The sequence below is a fragment of the Oryctolagus cuniculus genome, chromosome 3, assembly GCF_051225735.1.
Source record: "Oryctolagus cuniculus isolate XC-2025 breed Fujian yellow rabbit chromosome 3, ASM5122573v1, whole genome shotgun sequence".
Lineage (NCBI taxonomy): Eukaryota > Metazoa > Chordata > Mammalia > Lagomorpha > Leporidae > Oryctolagus > Oryctolagus cuniculus.
In genome coordinates, this window is record NC_142869.1 from 72,501,000 (window position 1) to 72,520,949 (window position 19,950).

The following is a 19,950-nucleotide window of genomic DNA, read 5'->3' on the forward strand; positions in this document are numbered from 1 at the left end:
CATATTCTGGGGCAGGCATTGTGGCTCTGTGGGTTAAGCTGCTGCTTTGGGTGCCTACACCCCATATCAAGGTGCCAACTCAGCTCCCGTACACTGATGCTTCTGCAAAGCAGTGGATTATGGCTCAAGAACTTCAGCTCCTGTGACCCACGTGAGAAGCCTCGGTGGAGCTCCTGGCTCCTGGCTTCAGTTTGGCCCAATGCTGGCTGTTGTAGCCATCTGGGGAGTGAACTAGTGGTGAAAGTCTTTTTCTCGGCTGGCACCGCAGCTCAATAGGCTAATCCTCTGCCTGCGGCGCCGGCACACCGGGTTCTATCCCTGTTGGGGCGCCGGATTCTGTCCTGGTTGCCCCTCTTCCAGGCCAGCTCTCTGCTGTGGCCAGGGAGTGCAGTGGAGGATGGCCCAAGTGCTTGGGCCCTGCACCCCATGGGAGACCAGGAGAAGCCCCTGGCTCTAGCCTTCGGATCAGCGTGGTGCGCCGGCCGCAGCTTGCCGGCTGCAGCTCGCGGGCTGCGGCGGCCACTGGAGGGTGAACCAACAGCAAAGGAAGACCTGTCTCTCTGTCTCTCTCTCTCACTGTCCACTCTGCCTGTCAAAAAAAAAAAATATATATATATATAAAGGCTTTTTCTCTCTCTATTCCTCGCTCTCTCTTTCTGCCTTTCAAATAAAGAAATAAATTTTTTTTAAAGAGACTGTCTACATTCTGTTTTACAATTTGATAATCAGGTCTCTCATGACCAAGAAGTCAAAGTTTCTTACTATCATATTTCTGTTTCTTCTTTAATTCCTATTGAATGATTATATAGATATCAGTATTTAATGCGTATATATTCATAACTATTTTATCTTCATTATAAATTATGTCTTGTGGCAATAAAAAATCAAATCTTTACTTCCTTTAATGCCTTTAGAAATCCTTTCTTTGTTATTTATGTTTGCCTGGATACTTTCACCCTGCTCTAGTTTTCGATATTTTAAACTACTTTGTCTTTTGGGGCTCTCTTCTGTGCTTTGTATACATTTGTATGCGTGTTCTAGGGCTTCCATAACAAACTATACAAACAGTGTGGCTTCAACAACAGAAAGAATTGAGGAATTTATTGTGTCATGGTTCTGGAGGCTGGTTCCCAGATCGAAGTGTCAAAGCACTGCTGGGGAGCATCTGTTCCAGGCCTCTCTCCCTGGCTTATAAATGACACCCACTTCCTATGTCTCTGCACATTGTCTTCCCTCACACCCACTCATGTCCAAACGTCCCCTATTCATAAGGACTCCAGTACTGCTGGGTTATGAACCACCTAACGACCCTACTTTAATAATTATAATTATAGAGATTTTTATCTCCAACTAAGGTCACATTTTGAAACCTAGGGCATCAGGATATCAGTGTAAGAAATAACAAGGGCACACATTTCAACTCAGGCAGTAACTCAAACCTGAAGCATTTTTTATTAGATGAATGAAGCCATCTGTATGTATTGATAAGATTGATAAATTTTGTATAGTTTTCTAATTATACTCTACTTTCTGTTTTGATGATTTGAAGAAACATGTGCCTAGTGGTTTTCATTTTCCTCCCTGTAGTATGTAATTTTTGCTCTGGTGGTGATCCGTATAATATTCTGTTTCTTTTCCATAGCTAATAATTCTGTATGAGCATTATTTAAAGGTAACATGACTTCCTCTTTCTTCCTTCCTTCTCTTCCACCACCCAACACTAGTCAATAATATTATCTTTCTCACCATTTACTCTTGTACTATTAAACATATTTACTCTCCTCCTCGGTTTATCAGCTTTAAATGATAGCTGCGACTCCCAACCATTAGAGATTATGCAATCAGAGAACTTTGGTTCCTCCCAGCTTCATCCCTGTCCCCCTAGTTATTTCTTGGCTGCAGCTTTCATACACTGCGAGGACATAAAATCTCAATGTTCTGTTCTGTCACCAATCTGCATACTTCACACTGCCTTAGATATACAGTTTAGAAAGATAGCCAACACTCACAAGCATGCCTAATCATCTCCAGGATGGCTGAAATGACTGATTTCATAGTTTCCTCAAGGAAGACTTGTGGAACAATTGCCCTAAATTTTTTCATATTCACATGTGTATAGCCATTACACAGTAGAAACAATTGGGCTAGATATAAATTCAGTTCTCACTCTCCTTGGGAATACTGAAAATTCTGCTAAAGTAAAAGCCTGAAGTCATGTGATGTAAAGTCATTCGGTTTCCTGCTTGGCTGCTCCAAAAATGATTTTTTTTATTTACCATTCTTAATAACTTTAATAACATAAAGCTGAGTGTTCAATGTTCCAGATCATTTTTCACTAGGTTTCTATTAACATCAAAATAAAACTCCATTTATTTTTGGGAAATTTCCTCAATAATATCTTCCAATATTTGTTCATTATTTCATTTTCCCTTAAGGGAGTCCAATTATAGAGTTCCTGGATCTGCTTGCCTTGAGCATCCAAATGTTTTTCTTTTAAAGATTTATTTATTCATTTGAAATCCAGAGAGGGAGAGGGAGAGGGAGAGGGAGGTAGGAGGAGAGGGAAGGGGGAGGAGACGTTGGTGGGTGGGGGGGAGAGAGAGAGAGAGAGAAAAGGATTGATATTCTATCCATTGGTTCAATTCCCAAGTGCCTACAATGGCCAGGGCTGGGCCAGGCCAAAGCTAGGAGCCAGGGGCTTCATCCTGGTCTCCCATGTGGGTGGCAGGGCCCCAAACACTTAGGACATCCTCTGCTGCTTTTCCTAGGCCACCATCAGACAGCTGGATTGAAAGCAGAGCAGCCACACGCCTGCCGGCATCGCAGGTTGTCACTTTATCCACTACACCACAATACTAGCCCCTGTGTATCTAAATTTTTATGTCATTTCTTGTTTGGTTCATGTAACTCCACTTTATTACTTCTATCATCTGTGTTCTTTGCTAAGTTTTCCGTAACGTCTGATATTTCTTGTATTCCTTCAAATTTTGTCTTCTTTTCTGGGATGGTTTTTGCACTTTTCTGGAACTCTACAGACTCGCATTTCCTATCTTCTTATTGGCTATGGGCAGTGCAGTCCCAGGGAGCCCCTCACTCAGAAGGACTCACAAAGCTCTGTGGCTATCTTGAAAATTTTCCTAATTTTATCATGTACTTTGTGTTTTATAAATAAAGTCCAACTGAGCAGTGCAGCACACGCCAGGACTTGCAGCTTGGCCCACATCTGAGCCCTTCACCTCCCCCAGTCTTTGGTTGTACTTTTTCTATCGCAGCATCCACCTGGCTCCTCTCTCTCCCTTTCCTGGTGACTGCTGCTACCTTCAGCCCCCAGCATGGGAATGAGCACAAGCAAGGGAAGTGGTAAGGCGGGATTTGTACTCCCGCAAGTTCCATAGAGGAGGTCACCCAATTGTTTGGGAGTGACTCCATAGAGTGAACTCTTGCCCGCCCTTGATCCTGGCACAAAGTTGCAATGCATTTGGAGAACAGCTGGCCACCACGGGTTGGACCAGTGGGCTTACAGAAAGGAGAGAGGTCTGCCTCAACTTCTCTACCTGGTTGTCCAGGGCAGTGTATTAGCCAGTGGCTGGAGAAAAAAGGAACCCAGCAGCAGGTGGGCTGTATTTATGCTGAGCAACAGAAGTCGGCCCCAGGCCCCTGCATGGGGATGTACTTGTCCCATGAGTGTCTCCCATGCCTGAGGGAGCATGACACCTCACAGCAAGTAAAAAGCACCTTGACTGGGGGGGGGGGAGGGGAAGACACTGGAAGGAAGGAAGGAAAAGGTTCATATTTTTGTCCCTTCGATGGCACCTTTCTCAAGCTTTTTGAACAAGGGTCCTACATCTTCACTCTGCGTATGGCTCTACACACAGTGGGGCTAGCTGGTCCTAAATGTGGATTTTATGCTTTTTTTTTTTGAGGGGAAGAAGATAACCATGTCCTTCTTCAAAGGTCCCTCAGCCACGGCCAAGGCCAGCCTGCTGGATGACCACTGAAACGCACCCTGCCCCGCTGTTGGAGCGCTCCACTCCGACTCTTCCCATTCTGGTCAATTGATCTGTCACATTTTCCTGTCACAAATAAGACTGGAGAACTTCAAAGAACACAAGTTGAAAATGGTTCCAACTTTTGCTGCATTTATATTTAAAACATGAGGCTTCTGTTTCAATCATGTAAAAACTTGCAAAGGAATCACCTTGGAAACCAAAAGCACATGATCATTAAAATCAGCTTAGAAGCAAAGAATCTTCAAAGAAGTCAACCTAACTGCAAACCTTTTCATTATCTTTGTGGAGGGAACCTCTCCTGTAACCAACACAAACATAAGGCGAGGGAGTTAAAATGTTCACTGCAGAACTTCTAGAGGGAGGCATCAAATTGAGGCTTGAAAACTCATTTCATTATTCATTTAGAATAGGGTGTGCTGAAAGCAGTTACAAAGATAATACAAATGTGTTGTAATCACATTAAACATGACCTGATATTTGTTTTTTTAAGAGGAGAAGTTTTCTGTTGCAGTACATTGATATACTACCTGATAATCAGGTTTTTTTCTTAATATTTTCTTCCTTTAAATACCACAGGATATATGTCCCTTTAGGGTAAAACTTGGCCATATTAAACCAGCAAGGAAACCACCAAAAGAGCATGTCCTAAAATTCATAATTCATTCTGCTCTTCTTCCTAGCAGATACAAAAGGGAACCTGGAGGTTTGTTTGTTTTTTTTTTTTTTTTTTTTTTTGGACAGGCAGAGTTAGTGAGAGAGAGAGAGAGAGAGAGACAAAGGTCTTCCTTTTTCCATTGGTTCACCCCCCAAATGGCCACCACGGCCGGCACACTGCGCCGATCCGAAGCCAGAAGCCAGGTGCTTCCTCCTGGTCTCCCATGCGGGTGCAGGGTCCATCCTCCACTGCCTTCCCAGGCCACAGCAGAGAGCTGGACTGGAAGAGGAGCAACCGGGATGGAATCCAGCACCCCGACCGGGACTAGAACCTGGGGTACCGGTGCTGCAGGCAGAGGATTAGCCTAGTAAGCCACAGCATTGGCCCCTGGTGCTTTCTTATACTTTCCCAGGAACAACATCACTTGTAAAAGGAAGAGGGGAAGGACCAGTGCTGTGGCATAGCAGGGGTAAAGCTGCCACCTGCAGTGCCGGCATCCCATATGGGCGCTGGTTCCAGTCCTGGCTGCTCCACTTCCAATCCAGCTCTCTGCTGTTGCCCAGGAAAGCAGTGGAAGATGGCTCAAGTCCTTGGGCCTCTGCAACCGTGTGGGAGACCTGGAAGAAGCTCCTGGCTCCTGGCTTCGGATCAGTGCAGTTCCAGCCACTGCAGTCATCTGGGGAGTGAACCAATGGATAGAAGATCTCTCTCTCTCTGTCTCTCTCTGTCTCTCGCTGTCTCTTTGCCTCTGCCTCTCAAATAAACAAATCTTAAACAAATAAAAAACAGGAAGATGAGAAAACCCTAAAAAAAATTGGGCAGAAGGGAAGACTATAAAATAAATGTTCGGATATTTCAATGAGTAGTTGTGATACGAGAGAGACAAACAGTACGGACAGCTAGCAATACAAGTACCAAAAGAGGAACAGAATTTGCTTAACACATTCAAACTACACCTGAGAAGCCTGAGTGATTCTCCCAGGAAAACAAAAGAGGAACATGAATCTTTCAATACATGGCCCCATGGTACCTCTCTCAGTCTGCCTCATTTCTCCTGTTCTCATTTCCTGTGCAGGCAAAAGGAAAATAAGGTAGGCAAGAGGTACAGAAGACTCAGAGCAAGACACATGGACTATGCGATTTGCTTTGTTTTCTTAAGATCTTGGATTGAGAACTTCTATCTTTCTCCTCTTTTTGTCCTGTGGAGGACGGGGCAGGGGCAGGGGCAGGCTCTCTTCCTTGGCCTGGTCTCGACTTTTAACTGCTACCAGAGTGAGTATATCTCCTTTTCATTCTCAACAGTGAACCTATCTCTTCCTGAGACCCACCCTGGGCCTCGTCCAACATTCCTCCACACTGCAACTCTTTTCCTCTTCAACTATGCCTTTGTGTCGTGCACATTTGTCTATTTACCGCAACTGCTCGAGTATATGGACAACGGTATAAGCAAATAAGTTCCTCTTTTCGTCATACATAAATCATATTCTCAGATTCCACCCAGTAACTGACACAAAGTCCCACCCAACCCTTTTCAGCACTGCTCCATGTCACTCGAGAATCAGAGAGGCACAGAATGAGCCTAATCACCACCTAATCAAGACTGTTCGTCACAGACAAGCATCTAAAATCAACTTGGGAAAGGACTCCATACACGCCCACCCCTGTTCAGCTTCTGCAGTGTGGGTTTAAGCGCAATGCCCACAGAGAACAGGCTCTGCAGCATGAGACTGGGCACTGTCTCCAAATGCGAGAGTGAAGGAATGAGATGACAGCGCGCTGAGAACCCGCGCCTTGGGGAGGGACATCGTACCTTTGTAATCGCAGTGAAGACCTTTTCCAGAATGGCATTCGGCTGCGCAATCTGTGGTCCATTGGCCTGAATGTTGAGGGCAATGGCACATGGTTTGGCTACAAATCTAAAAATCAGAAACAAAACAAAACAAAACAAAACAAAAAACAAGAAAAATGTCAGAAGTTATTCAGTCTGTAGCTGTTCTTAATGCCACCAGTTACACCTCACTCAGTGGCCCAGCAAAGTGCTGGTGGGGTTTTATGAGTGTACATTGTCAAAAGCCACATGGGTAACCATGAAGTAGACTCCACTTTTTCTCTCCTTCAGTCGCCTGGCAGTAACATTAAAAAAAGAAGTCCTTTAAAGCATTCAAACCTCCTGATCCTCAAGTTCTAACGAGACGCAGAGAGACTGGCACATGAAACTATACGGGTATAAGTAGATATGTAAATAAGACAAACTGATTTTAAATTATGTAACACGTAAGCTTCACACTAACACAGTCCAATAGTCATGTCATATTTTGACAATGAGCAGAAACAGGACTTCTGATCACTGCTAGTCAAAAACTTAGCACTCTTGTCTATACTCAGTGTTCTGTATTCAGCCCCAATCCCTTTCAGCCTCTCAAAATTCTGTCTTGCATTTATTTTTTTTTTTCTCATAGGGAGCAATGACGGGTGTCAAACAGCATGACATCCCAGACATTCTTAAAAGTCTGGAGTGTTTACAAGCACGAGTAGGACTGTTTCTTAAGCCAATGCCTATGTCAAGAAGAGTGGGAAGATTGAGCTTCATAACTGGTCTTATTTGATGTGTGATTGAATCATTGAAGGAGAGCAGGTGGAATGTGTGGGGCCCAAAGGTATGGTAACACCTCTAACAAAACAGTATTAAAAAGAAATACATTTACAACTTCAAGTCTTAGGCTAAATGCTCAAGAAATAAAGTGCTGTAAGTAATCACTTTCAGTGGTAACATCTGACATTCCCTACTAATATGAAGTAATTTAATATTACAGGAAAGTATTACCCAAGTTAATCCAGTGATGGCCAAGTGCAACAACTAGTAAACATACCTAACAGATCACAAGTAGATCTTAGGTGAAACTTTATAATAACCAATGAGATTAAAGTACAGTAGACATAGAAGCCCTTTTTGTAAGCAGCACTAACAAAGTTTGCATACATAGTACTGACATTCTTCTGGTTTCTATTTCAAGTATAAGTGAAGCAATTTATTCAAAAGAAAAATGGATACTGTACATATTCAAACTTAAACCATTTACACAGAAAAGGTGATGTAACACCTATCATACTGAGCTCTCCAGGACAAAGTTGGGTAGAAAGAATATTCACTCTCTTCCAATACATAAATCTTCCACAAACTGGAGTATCTCCAAACCTTCTGCATTCTCAATTCTTTTTTTTTTTTTTTAATTTTTATCTACTTGAGAAACAAAAAGTTAGAGAACACCCATCTACTGGTTCACTCCCCAAATGCCTGCAATGGCCGGGACTAGGCTGAGGCCAAAGCCAGCAGCTGACAACTCATCCCAGGCCTGCCACATGAGTGGCAGGAACCCAATTCCTGGAAGCATCAGTGCTGCCTCTGGCAGACTGCATCAGAGTGGGGCTGCTTACAGAAACCCAGGAACTGCATCTTGGGATACAAGCACCCCAAAAACTAGGCTGAACACACCTCAATTCTTTCAATTAAAGTTTTCTGAGACACGTCAACCTTATTGACAAGGAGCATAACCTTTTCCTAGAGACCTTGGGTGTTCACTACAAACAACAGTCACAGAGGTACAGCTGTGGCTATGATGAGGGGAAAATGAAACTGAATGAGCACTGAGCACAGGGGAGCGTCTAGAGCTTGTCTCCCTGGCACGGTGTCCAGCTGTGTGGTTATCTGTCTTTTCATCATAAGGTAGACTGAAGTGTATGAAAAGACATGAGATGCAGCAAAAGTGAAAAATAAGGCAAACAGGCACAATTAATTTGGTGTAAAGGACAAAATCCTCTCTTCCAATCTATGTCCTTCCAAATTGACCTTCTCCCCACCTCTCCCTTATCTTCCCCATTCTCACAACTTCTGACGCACTACGTTCAAATTCCCTTTTGGACTTTGTCATCATCAGCCTTATGGCAACCTGATCCAGCACAAGCTGCTGCTTCTGAAGAGTTCACACCCCATGACAATGCCTAGGCATGCACTGGAGGGGTCAAGAAATTTGATCAACTGGTCTACTTCAGGAAATATATTTTTCATGTTGCTGCCACGGTTTTGAAAGCTGCTGACAAGTGAAGGCTGGAAACGCTCACAAGTTGGCCTTCTCTGGTGCTCCACAACAACGTGTGGGCAGGCAGTAGGGGGATCTCTTCAGTAGCAACTTCCTCACCTTTGCTCTCCCCCTCCAGTCACTTACCCAAGCAATTCCAAAAAAACACACTTAATACCTCCTGTGCTTTCTCTTGAAGCTTCAAACCACATTTTAAGAACTGGTTTTTTTAAGTCTCAAAAACAAATGCATTAGCATCTTCCTATCAAGTTTTCATCACTGAAACTATCAACTAAATCTAATATTCTGTAAAGAGATTTTTAAAGCAAGGCTCAAGGCCAGCACTGTGGCACAGCAGGTTAAGGTGTGGCTCCACTTCCAATCCAGCTCCCTGCCAATGTACCTGGGAAACTGATTCAGTCTAAAGTTGAAGTTCCCAAAGTTCACATGAACCCTTGGCATACATGCCCAATAAACTGCTTTAATCCCCTGAACAGTTACTGTGTCATATAATGTTTTTGTTTCATGCGTGGCACACTGGGGACAATTCATGAATACTGGATGGATGGATGAACACACAAATAGATAAAAGGGATGGATGAGGAATGCACGGATGGAAAGCATGATAAATAATTCATCTAAAATACACTAGTAAGTACTTCTACTATCTTTTTCCAAAAAGGCTGTGAGTCCCTGGAATATCCACATCTTCTCAGGGTCATTTGGAAATCAGAGGGTACGTGACTGACCATTCCAATATAAAAAGCTATTTATTTAATTTCCATTGTTCCCATGACTTCAAAGCTGGCCTCAAAGAGCATGCTTATAGGCTCCAGCCATGCCTCCCTAGGCATTCTCCTCTCATCTTATGCAGTGCAGAGAGTCCATGTCCAAGGTTCAGAAAAGTGTGGCAGTAGGCAGAAAGTTAATGTCAAATCCAAACTGAGAGACATTAATTATATGTAAATACAGATATTTCACTTTTTCTCCAAATAACGTGTGAAACAACTGTAGCATTATTTTTTCCCCAGAAAATATACTACATACCGAATAAAACCTGGGACCCTGCTGCTAGTTTTATCAATTCCTGCTATGGCCCATTAGAGAAAAGCTGAATTTTTTTTTAAATGCTGGCTCTAACAGAAGTAAGTCTTCCTTTCTCTCTCTCTCTCTCTCTCTCTCCCTCCCTCCCTCCCTCTCTCTTGCTTGCTCGTTTTCTCCTACAAATACTATACTCTCTCACCTACAAATACTAAGTTAAAAGGAAATACTTACTTTCCAGCTTTGATGATCATCTCTACCAGGAAATGCTCACCTAATTCCTTTTTTTTTTTTAAATCAAAGGCAGCAACACCACATTCAAAAGATCAACCATCTATAAAATACTTTCATATGCCATATTTTTAAAGTAAATATAATCATGATCTAAGCATTGGAAATTACCAGCCTCAGTTTAAAAGGCAAGGAAAACATCTAAGATGTTTCTACTTTTCCGTTCCATTTGTTTGCATTTTAAACACAAGTTAAACATCTGCACCAAGTCCTGAAGTGAGCAATGGGCAGGGCTGCGGTGAGAGGTGATCCTTGCACTCAAGGAAGTCTACAACCTGCAAAGGGACACCCTTCAGAAACAATGAATGTTTGCACAGTAAATGCCATTGTTCTAACTACTTTAAAATATCTCATCATCTTTATTGGGGAACATGGCCAGAGCCTTTGAGTACTTTCTCTTCTTTTTTTTTTTTTTTTTTTTAAGATTTATTTATTTATGTGAAAGAGTGACAGAGAGAGAGATATCTTCCATCCACTGGTTCACTCCCCAGATGGCTATGACAGCCAGAGCTGGGCCAGGCTGAAGCCAGGAGCCAGGAGCTTCTTCCAAGTCTTCCATGAGGGTGTAGAGGCCCAAGTAGTTGGGCCATCTTTGGCTGTTTTTCCCAGGTCATTGGCAGGCAGCTGGATCGGAAGTGGAGCAGCCAGGTCTCGAACTAGCGCCTATATGTGAAGCTGGTGTCTCAAGAGGCGACTTTACCAGCTATGCCACAACACGGGCCTCCATGTCCTTTCTAACTGTCAAATTCCTACAGCTTTCAAAGTACAGCTAGAAGGCTGTGAATGCAGACACACAAACCTACACATGTGCAAAAACTGTATGGAATTGAATCTCACACACATACACACACAGGTGCACAAATGAGTATAAATAAAATGGGAAATCTGAATGAGATTAGGAGACTGTAGCAATTTCTTGCTTGTGATTCCAAGCTACAGTGTTTCAATTTTACCATCAGGGAAAACTGGAAAAAGAGTCCAGGGAACCTCTGACAGCTGTGTGTGCATAGGACCATCTTAATAAAAATACCAACTACAAAGAATTGGCAGGAGACTTCTGCTTCTGATGTGGAGGAATGAGATCCTGACAAACACATTTTTTTTTCTCTTTAAAATCTACACAACATACCAATACCACCAGTACACCTCCCCTTTCCACTAGACAAAATTAAAAAAATAAAAATTACAGACAACGCTACCTGAGGGCTGTGGAGATTGAACGAAGCAAACAGACTTTGGAGGGGAATCAAAAGCTGGGGCACATAAGCAACAAAAAAGCAAGCCCCTTATCTGCCTCTGTGTTTGTTTTACAGCTCTGCCCTGATGTCAAACCCAGTCACAGCAGCAGGTAAGAACTCGGATAGAAAAACACGTACTCTCTCACCACAGGAGCCAGCCAGGAGAAGGAGCCTGGGGAACTCAGAGCGACTAGAGAACCGTGGAAGGAAAAGGACCAGGGAAGAAACCCTAGTTTTGTGTAGAAATCAAGATTCTGGCTGACTTCTGAACCATGAATGTACAAGATAAACTGAGCACAGCTAGAAGCTAAGGCTTAAAGGCCCGATCCAAGTCTGAAACCGCGGTGGGCATGAACCACTGCAGTCTGAGCCTAAGTAAACTGCCTGATAACCAAAACATCAACATTTTTCAGAGCAAGGTTAAAACAACCCACAGACTGCACAGATAGGACAGATGTAATCCACGCTGATGAAAAGCAAGGAAAGCATGACCCAGCAGCACAAAAAGATGGGGAAAAAAAGGGAAAAACTCAGTGAACTTGGACTATGCAATTTAAAAAGAGAAAAAAATGGAAAAATAAACAGACTTTTAAGAACCGGCGAAACAGTTTAAAACAATCTAACATGTGGGTCATGGGAGTCCCAGGAAAAAGGAGACACACTAGAGAAGAAAAAGAAAATATTAGGAGAAGTAACAATTCACAACTTGCCAAATCTGATAAAAGATATAAACAGACAGAACTGAACAGCTTGCGAATCCCAATGAGATAAGTATGAAAAGAGAAAAACCTAGACAATTCACAGTTAAACAAGATGAGACCACAGGTAACAAGAAAAAACTGAAAGTCATTAGACAAAAATGGCACGTTACATACAGGAAAAAAATAATTTGAAATATTGTGAAACATTTTCATCAGACGTTATGAAGGTTCAAGGACAGTGCAGTAACATCTTTAAATTCCTGGAAGCAAAAGCATAAACTAAACAAAACAAAGCAAAAAGCCCCCATCAACTCAAAACTCCAGTCCAGCAAAACTACCTTCAGAGAATGAAGGTAAAAGGAAAATCACAGCAATTTGTGGCCCTCAAGCTTCACTCTGAGAATGCTAAAGGAGGGGCGGGTGCTGAGCCTTCTGATGCCAGCTCTGGTTCCAGTCTCTTGCTAATGCAGACCCTGGGAGGCAGGGGTGATAGCCCAAGTGATTGAGTTCTTGCCACCCACAAAGAGACCTGGATCGCATTCCAGGATCCAGGCTGCAGCCTCTGCTGGCTGTGAACTGGTGGGCAGATTCTTCTCTCTTGCCTCTCCTCCTCTCAAAGGAATCATTTGTTAAAAGGATGCTAAAGAAAGTTCTCTAGGTTAAAAGGCAGCAAAACCAGAGGAAAACCTGGATCTTCAGAAAGGAAGGGAGCATAAGGAATGGAAAATACAAAAGCACTTGCAAGATCTTCGAAATTAATCACAGCCAATTAATGACAGGTGAAATAGTTAAGTCCAATTATGAGAAGTAACACATATCCTACCCACCCCAGACTGTGCAGGAAAGAAATCCAACTATGTAGCAGAGGAGGAGGAGGGGCAGAGGTAACATTGATCTCATTGCTTGACTCCAACTGTTTTCTTAGACCTCAGTATTATCAGTTGTGGATGTGCCATGGCTACCACTACAGCAGGTATTTAAAACTTTAAATGGACAAGAATAGTATAGATTGCATGTTTAAAGCAAATATGTGGGTACATGTTTAGGCATACATGTGTGCACGTGCCCCAGTGCATAGCTGAGTGTGCATGACTACATATTCTATAATCTTAACTAAACTGTTTCCAAAAAAATCAATATTTGGTGGGGTGAAAAAAGCCAATTTGGAGAGAGGGGACTAATATTTATTGAAAGTTAGTTAGCATGTACCAAGTGTTTTTGTAATGATTTACTTTTTTTTTTTTTATTTGACAGAGTTAATGAGAGAGAGAGAGACAGAGAGAAGGGTCTTCCTTCCATTGGTTCACTCCCCAAATGGCCTCTAGGGCTGGAGCTGTGCCGATCTGAAGCCAGGAGCCAGGTGCTTCCTCCTGGTCTCCCATGCAGGTGCAGGGCCCAAGGACTTGGGCCATCCTCCACTGCCTTCCCGGGCCACTTCCAGCAGAGAGCTGGACTGCAAGAGGAGCAACCGGGACTAGAACCCCGTGACCATATGGGATGCTGGCGCTGCAGGCGGAGGATTAACCAAGTGAGCCATGGCGCCCGCCACTGATTTACTTTAAAAAAAAAAAAAAACACACACACACCACTTTGAACTAAATACATCTCATTTTACAGAAATATAAACCAAAGCCCAAAGAAGTTAGTCTGTCCAAGGTCTTAAAGGTAGTCAAACAACTTAGAGAAGACTTAATAGACCATCAGCTCCTAATATAATCTTAGTATAAACTAGATTTTCAGGGCAGGCATTGTGGGCTAGTGGTTAGGATACCACTTAGGAGGCCCTCAGTCATCCCTTATTGAACAGTCCTGGCTGCTCTAATTTTGATCCAGCTTCCTGCTTATATGCATAATGGGAGGCAGCAGGTGATGGCTCAAGTACTTTGGTCTCTTCTATTAGTGTGGGAGACCCAGATAGAGTTCCTGGCTCTTGTCTTTGCAACGCTGGCTATTGCAAGCATTTGGGGAATGAAGCAGTAGAAGGAAGGTCAACATCAACCTCTAACTCTTTTGAATAAAATAAAATAAAAAACTAGATTTCCTCCCTCTCCCAAAAACCAGAATACAGAGGCACTGTTAAGTTATTTGTGATATGCCATGCATTTTTGCACAGCAATTCCACTTTTAGGTATTTAAGGAAATCTGTCAAATGAAAATGTCATGAAAGGAAAGATTTTCATGCACATTTGCCCCTACAGAAGGGGGAAATGGTAAATTGCTTAATGATTTGCTGACAAATTACTCATCAGGCATCTATGGTGTGTACGGCCTGCTCTAAGGTTGAAGATGCAACAGTGAGCAAAACACCTGCTTCTATGGAATTTATATTCCAGGAGGAGAGAAGAGAAAGTGTTTTTTATTGTGCTGGATCATGACTGAGAAAAATACAGCATGATGAGAAGGACAGGGGTACCAGGTGGGGTTGCAACAGGCTAGCGAGTGATGGCCCCACGGAGAAAGTGAACAGAATCCCAAAGGAGGGAAGGAGGTAAACTGTTGTTTAAAAAAAAAAAATGGAGGAGAATGTTCTGGAAGGCATAGCAGCCAAGGAAGAAGGGCCTGAGAAAGCAGTAGGACTCAGATGTCAAGACGTGCTCAGAGGACCGGTTGTGGCTACAGTTAGGAAGCACAGGAGCAGCAGGCAGCCACATCTCAGCACCTTGCAGGCCATTTTAAGAACTTTGGTTTTGGGGCCGGCGCTGTGGTGCAAAGGGTTAAGCCGCGGCCTGCAGTGCCGGCATCCCATAAGGGTGGTTGAGTCCAGCTGCTCCATTTCTGATCCAGCTCACTACTAATGCACCTGAGAAAATAGCAGAAGATGGCCCAAGTCCCTGGCCCCTGCACCAACGTAGGACACCTGGAAGAAGCTCCTGGCTTCAGCCTAGCCTAGTCCCTATCCCCAATCATTGTAGCCATTTGGGGAGTGAACTAGTGAGTGGAAGATATGTCTCTCTCTCTCTCTCTCCCACCCCATAACTCTTCCAAATAAATAAATAAATGTAAAAAAAAAAAAAAGAGCTTTGGTTTTTAGTGTAAGTGAGCTAGGAAAGCCACTCAGGTCTCTCAAAAGAAACCCTAAAGGATCTGGTTTCTGTTTCAACTCTGTTTCAACAAAATCATGAGTCTTCTGTCAAGAATAGACTGAGGGCCGGGCGTGGTAGCAGATTAAGCCTTCCTTGTGATGCATCCCATATCGGAGCGTGGATTTGAGTCTCGGCTGCTCTGCTTCCCATCCAGCTCCCTGCTAATGTACCTGGGAAAGCAGCAGAAGATGGCCCACATACATGGGCCCTTGCTGTCCATATGGGAGACCCAGATGGAGTTCCAGGTTCCTGGCTTCAGCTTGGCCCAGGTCTGGCTGTTGCAAACCATTTGAGGAGTCAACTAGCAGATGAGAAATCCCTCTCTTTGTCTCTTTCCCCTTTCTGTCACTCTTTCAAATAAATAAATCTTACAAAAAACAAACAAACAAAAAACCAGACTGAATCTGAATGAAGGAGAGCCCTTATGGGAACAACAAGGCTAGTGGAGTAGTTATTCCAAAGTCCAGGTAAGAGAGGGCAGCAGCAAGAGAGGTGGTGAGGAGAAATCAGACCTTATTGCACCTGTTCCAAAGGCTGGGGCCGCAGGATTTACTGATGGACTAAACATGGGAGGAGATAAGAAAGGAAAAGGGTGGGGACATAGTTTTGGTCCAAGCTCCTAGAAGGGCAGTTAAGTTTGGAAGCTGGGATGAAGAATTTGTGACGTCAGTTTGAGGCATGGCAAGATTGAGGCTATACTTAGTCAATTCTTCAGCTTATAAACAGAGATGCCAAGTGGGAGCTGGACACACTGGTCTGCAGCTCTGGGAGGCTTAGTGTAGGGTACAAATTTGGTGCCATCAACATGCACATGGCATATAAAGCCACAGGATGAAGGGAATCACGTGGGACACGAGTGTAAACACAGGAAATGAACATGTGTCAGAAGGAGAAAAAGGAATTGTCTAAGATGTAAAACTGAGGTCAATTTTTTGTGCCTCAAAAACATGTAAGTGCAACATACTGAAAACCAAGTATAATGTCCCATTTGCATACTTTAAATTTTTTATAAGGAATACTAGTGAAAAATTGTTAATGGTGATACTCTATTAGGGTTAAGAAGATTTCATTCACATTTGATGTTTCTGTATGGTTTTTAAGCTTGTATGTTAAAGGTAAACGACACTTAATTGTGTTAAATGTATGCTTAATAACATGCAAAGTTGCTCAGAAGTGATAAAGCACTTGTGACACACAAAATATGTGAAAAATACACTAAAAAGTTGATTATGTTTATTGCCAGGTGATAGGTTGCTGTAACATTCTTTTTAAATGTGTTTCTGCATTGTTAAGTTCTTAAAATGAGAGTATAAATTAATACCCAAAATAAAAGGAGATGAACAGGATAGCCATTATCCCTAATAAGACTTAATATCTCAAAGACAGAGAAGCCTAACGTTGAAGCCCAGAGACAGCTGTGATTCAGTTCATTCCACAGACAACAGTAGGTGGAATAAAAATAAAGTGCCACTTCACTGCCTTGCCAGGTAGAATAAAAGATGGCATTCAAGCCAATGGTAGTGACAAAAGCTATGAAACTATTCAACTGGGTGAAATTACTCCAAAAATACACCAAGAGAACGTGACATGCAACCAACAAAGCAATGACTTCTTCCTGTGCCTGGAGACACCATGGAACTTTTGTACCTCCTCACCTATCTAATGAAAACCATATCTGTACTCAGTCTCATGTTGGGAACTCTTTCTAAACCATTAGCCCCTTGAGAGCACTCAGAGGGCCAGAGACCAGGTGGATGGCAGACAGCATGGTAAGCAGGCAGACATAAAGTGTAAAGGACAATTCCTTCAGAGACAATTCATGTCTCAGATACACCTGCTCTGAGCGTGGAGCACTGGAAAACTGTTGACTATCTCTATGACCTAGTTACTACCTTTATAGAATGGAGACAATAAAATACACTTGGATAATTTTCTGTAAGCATTGACAGAATGAATATAAACCTCACATCACAGAGCTCAATATTTGCGAAGTATTCAGCAAACGTTTGTTCTTCTTTTTAATACCTTGGTTACAACAGATATACATTGTGCCCTAGTCTGTCCTGGTTGGTAACCTGTCAGCACGGGATGGCAGGGATATGAGAAATAGCAGGAACATTTAAGAGAACCCTGTGCTACTTGCTCCAGCCTCTTAGCTCTGAGCCTGATTTTTCTTTAGAGATCCTTCAGAATTTTCCTTTGAATGATCAGAAAATCTCTCTGTACATTTCTTTGCAATTTTCTGTAACTCTGTAATTTTTCAAAATAAAAGGTAAAAAAAAAAAAACCTCTTCCCTTTGTGTCCTATTTTAGTTTTTCATCATGCTTGACTCAAAATATTCTTCCTGTATCACTCTTTCTTACTGAAATGTAACCCACTTCCTCTTTTCTTAGCCCTGCTCAGAGTACAATTGCTGACCACCTCCAACATCTGCAAACACTTCAGCAGTCCCTCTGCGTTTTTCTCTCTCCGGGACTCTGAGTCCCGGGAACCATTTTTTTCTTTTCCAACTCTATTTTTTTTCATGATTTCCCATATTCTTTTCTTAATCTAACTTTGTTGTAGACTTAAGGAAAAGGAAGATAGTTTTTAGACAATGACTGCTTTAATAAAAAATCATCTGCAAAGACTTTCTGTGGTAGTGGTTTTTTTTTTAGAGTTCTCAAGAAGCTTTCTGAAAACTCTCACTAGATCTTACGTAGGAGTACTAAAAGAACCCGCCCGTCTACAGACACCAACCTCACTTGAGGGACAATCAGAGAATGAAAACCCACCAGATATCATGCACACTTGGCTGGATCCACGGAAAGCCCACACGTTGACCTAAATGTCCAAATCACCTCTCCTCACCACACGTTTCAAGAATTCTGGAAAAAAGTATCCATCTCCACTATTCAATAAACACAGAATATAGATGCTAAAGGGTGAAGTTCATAAACTGTCATTAATAATGCCATTATCTTTTTTTTTTAAGATTTTATTTATTTATTTGACAGGAAGAATTACAGAGAGAGAGAGAGAGGGAGAGAGAGAGAGAAAGGTCTTTCTTCCGCCGGTTTTCTCCCCAAGTGGCCGCAACAGCTGGCTGGCACAGATCCGAAGCCAGGAGCCAGGTGCTTCCTCCCGGTCTCCCATGCGGGTGCAGGGCCCAAGCACTTGGGCCATCCTCCATTGCTTTCCCACGCCACAGCAGAGAGCTAGACTGCAAGAGGAGCAACTGGGACTAGAAGCGGTGCACACATGGGATGCTGGCACCACAGGCGGAGGATTAACCTAGTGTTCCACGGTGCTGGACCCAATAATGCCATTACCTTAAACAATTAAAATATGCCCATACATTACCTTAAGTTTGATATAAAAGGAATTAAGATATTTATAAGAAAAAAATGACTAAAGTGAATACATGGATGAATAAGCCTAGAGATTTAACGTACAACATGAAGACTACAGGTAACAAAATTGTACTGTAAAAGGAATTCATGCTAATGTTTTAGTTGCTCTTGCCACAGAAGTAAAAAAATGGGTAACTTAAATGAAAGATCTCTGTGAGTGAGATCTCAGCGGAAAGAACAGGCCATCAAAGAAGGAGGTGCCTTTCTCTGAAGGTAGGAGTGAATTTCCACTTTGACTATGGCCTTGTCGAAATAAGATCGGAGTCTGTGAACTCAAAATGCTCACATAGCCTAGGCAACTCATGACAAGAGCCTTGGGTGATTACTGATGCCATAAATAAGCGTGTCAAGTGTTAAATCAACAACAGGAATCACTGTGTACTTACTCCCCACGTAGGATCTCTGTTCTTAATGTGTTGTACTATGTGAATTAACGCTAAAACTAGTATTCAAACAGGGCTTCATACTTTGTGTGTCTTGTGTGCAATCTGTTGAAATCTTAGTATATACTAAGTTGATCTTCTATATATAAAGATAATTAAAAATGAATCTTAATGAAGAATGGGATGGGAGAGAGTGTGGGAGATGGGATGGTTTGAAGGTGGGAGGGTGGTTATGGGGGGGAAAGCTGCTATAATCAAAAAGTACTTTCGAAATTTATATTTATTAAATAAAAGTTTAAAAAAAAAGAAATGGGTAGCTGATGAATGACAGATGTAACGTGTATTCACTTGCTTCACTTTGATAGTTATCTCTTTACTATCAATATACATCCCATAACATTATGTCATAGATGTTAAATATATACAATAAAGTTTTTAAAAGAAGAATAAACATTGTATAGTGTGTATTTACATAAGAAATACCCTTGCAGTCGGGAAAGTCTATAATACATTACCACTAGTGTGGGGAGCAACTGGGAGCAACTCGGACTAGACTAAGTTACTGGAATTAAGACTTATTCTATGCATCTGCTTTCCCACAATATGGCGCTGAGAAGGGAAACAGCTTCTACACAGCTGCCTCCAGTTCAACCAATAAACTGTGGGACCTGCTCCTGAATGGAGGAGAGCAGCGTACTCGGCATGTGGGTAGCAGAGTTGGGATTGGTGGAAGAGGACTATAAAGGAGGAGAGAGACGGCATGCACCAGGAACATCTAAGAGGAACATCTATCTGAAGGAACACCTGTGCAGCCCCCGAGAGAGCCGGCCGGCGGTGTGCCACTCCCCTGCGGAAGTGGGGAAAGTGGCTAGGGGGAACCGCCCTTCCACGGAGGTGGAGGGACGGCAGCCAACCCGGGAAGAACCAGCAGCAAACCCGGGGAGGGCCGAGCAGACGAAAGAACAGCGCAGGGTCCTGTGTCGTTCCTCCATGAAGAAGGGGAGCGACAACTAGGAGTTAGCTGATATTTTCATAGACTTATGGTGCTTATAAAATTACAATAAATATTAGGGCCAGCA

The 19,950-nt window shown here is 42.7% G+C and overlaps 1 protein-coding gene across 4 annotated transcripts in view; it reads right to left on the reverse strand.

Annotated features, from left to right (window-relative positions):
• Positions 1-19,950, reverse strand: part of CERS6 (ceramide synthase 6) — a 338,155-nt gene that overhangs the window by 237,888 nt on the left and 80,317 nt on the right. For 3 of the 4 annotated variants that reach the window (XM_051848533.3, XM_017343213.4, XM_089328243.1), the window contains exon 2: positions 6,476-6,581. The exons of the other annotated variant lie outside the window; for it this stretch is intronic. In XM_051848533.3, the coding sequence (XP_051704493.1) occupies positions 6,476-6,581 (106 nt within the window). The remainder of the gene's footprint in view (positions 1-6,475; positions 6,582-19,950) is intronic. 4 annotated transcript variants of the gene reach the window in all.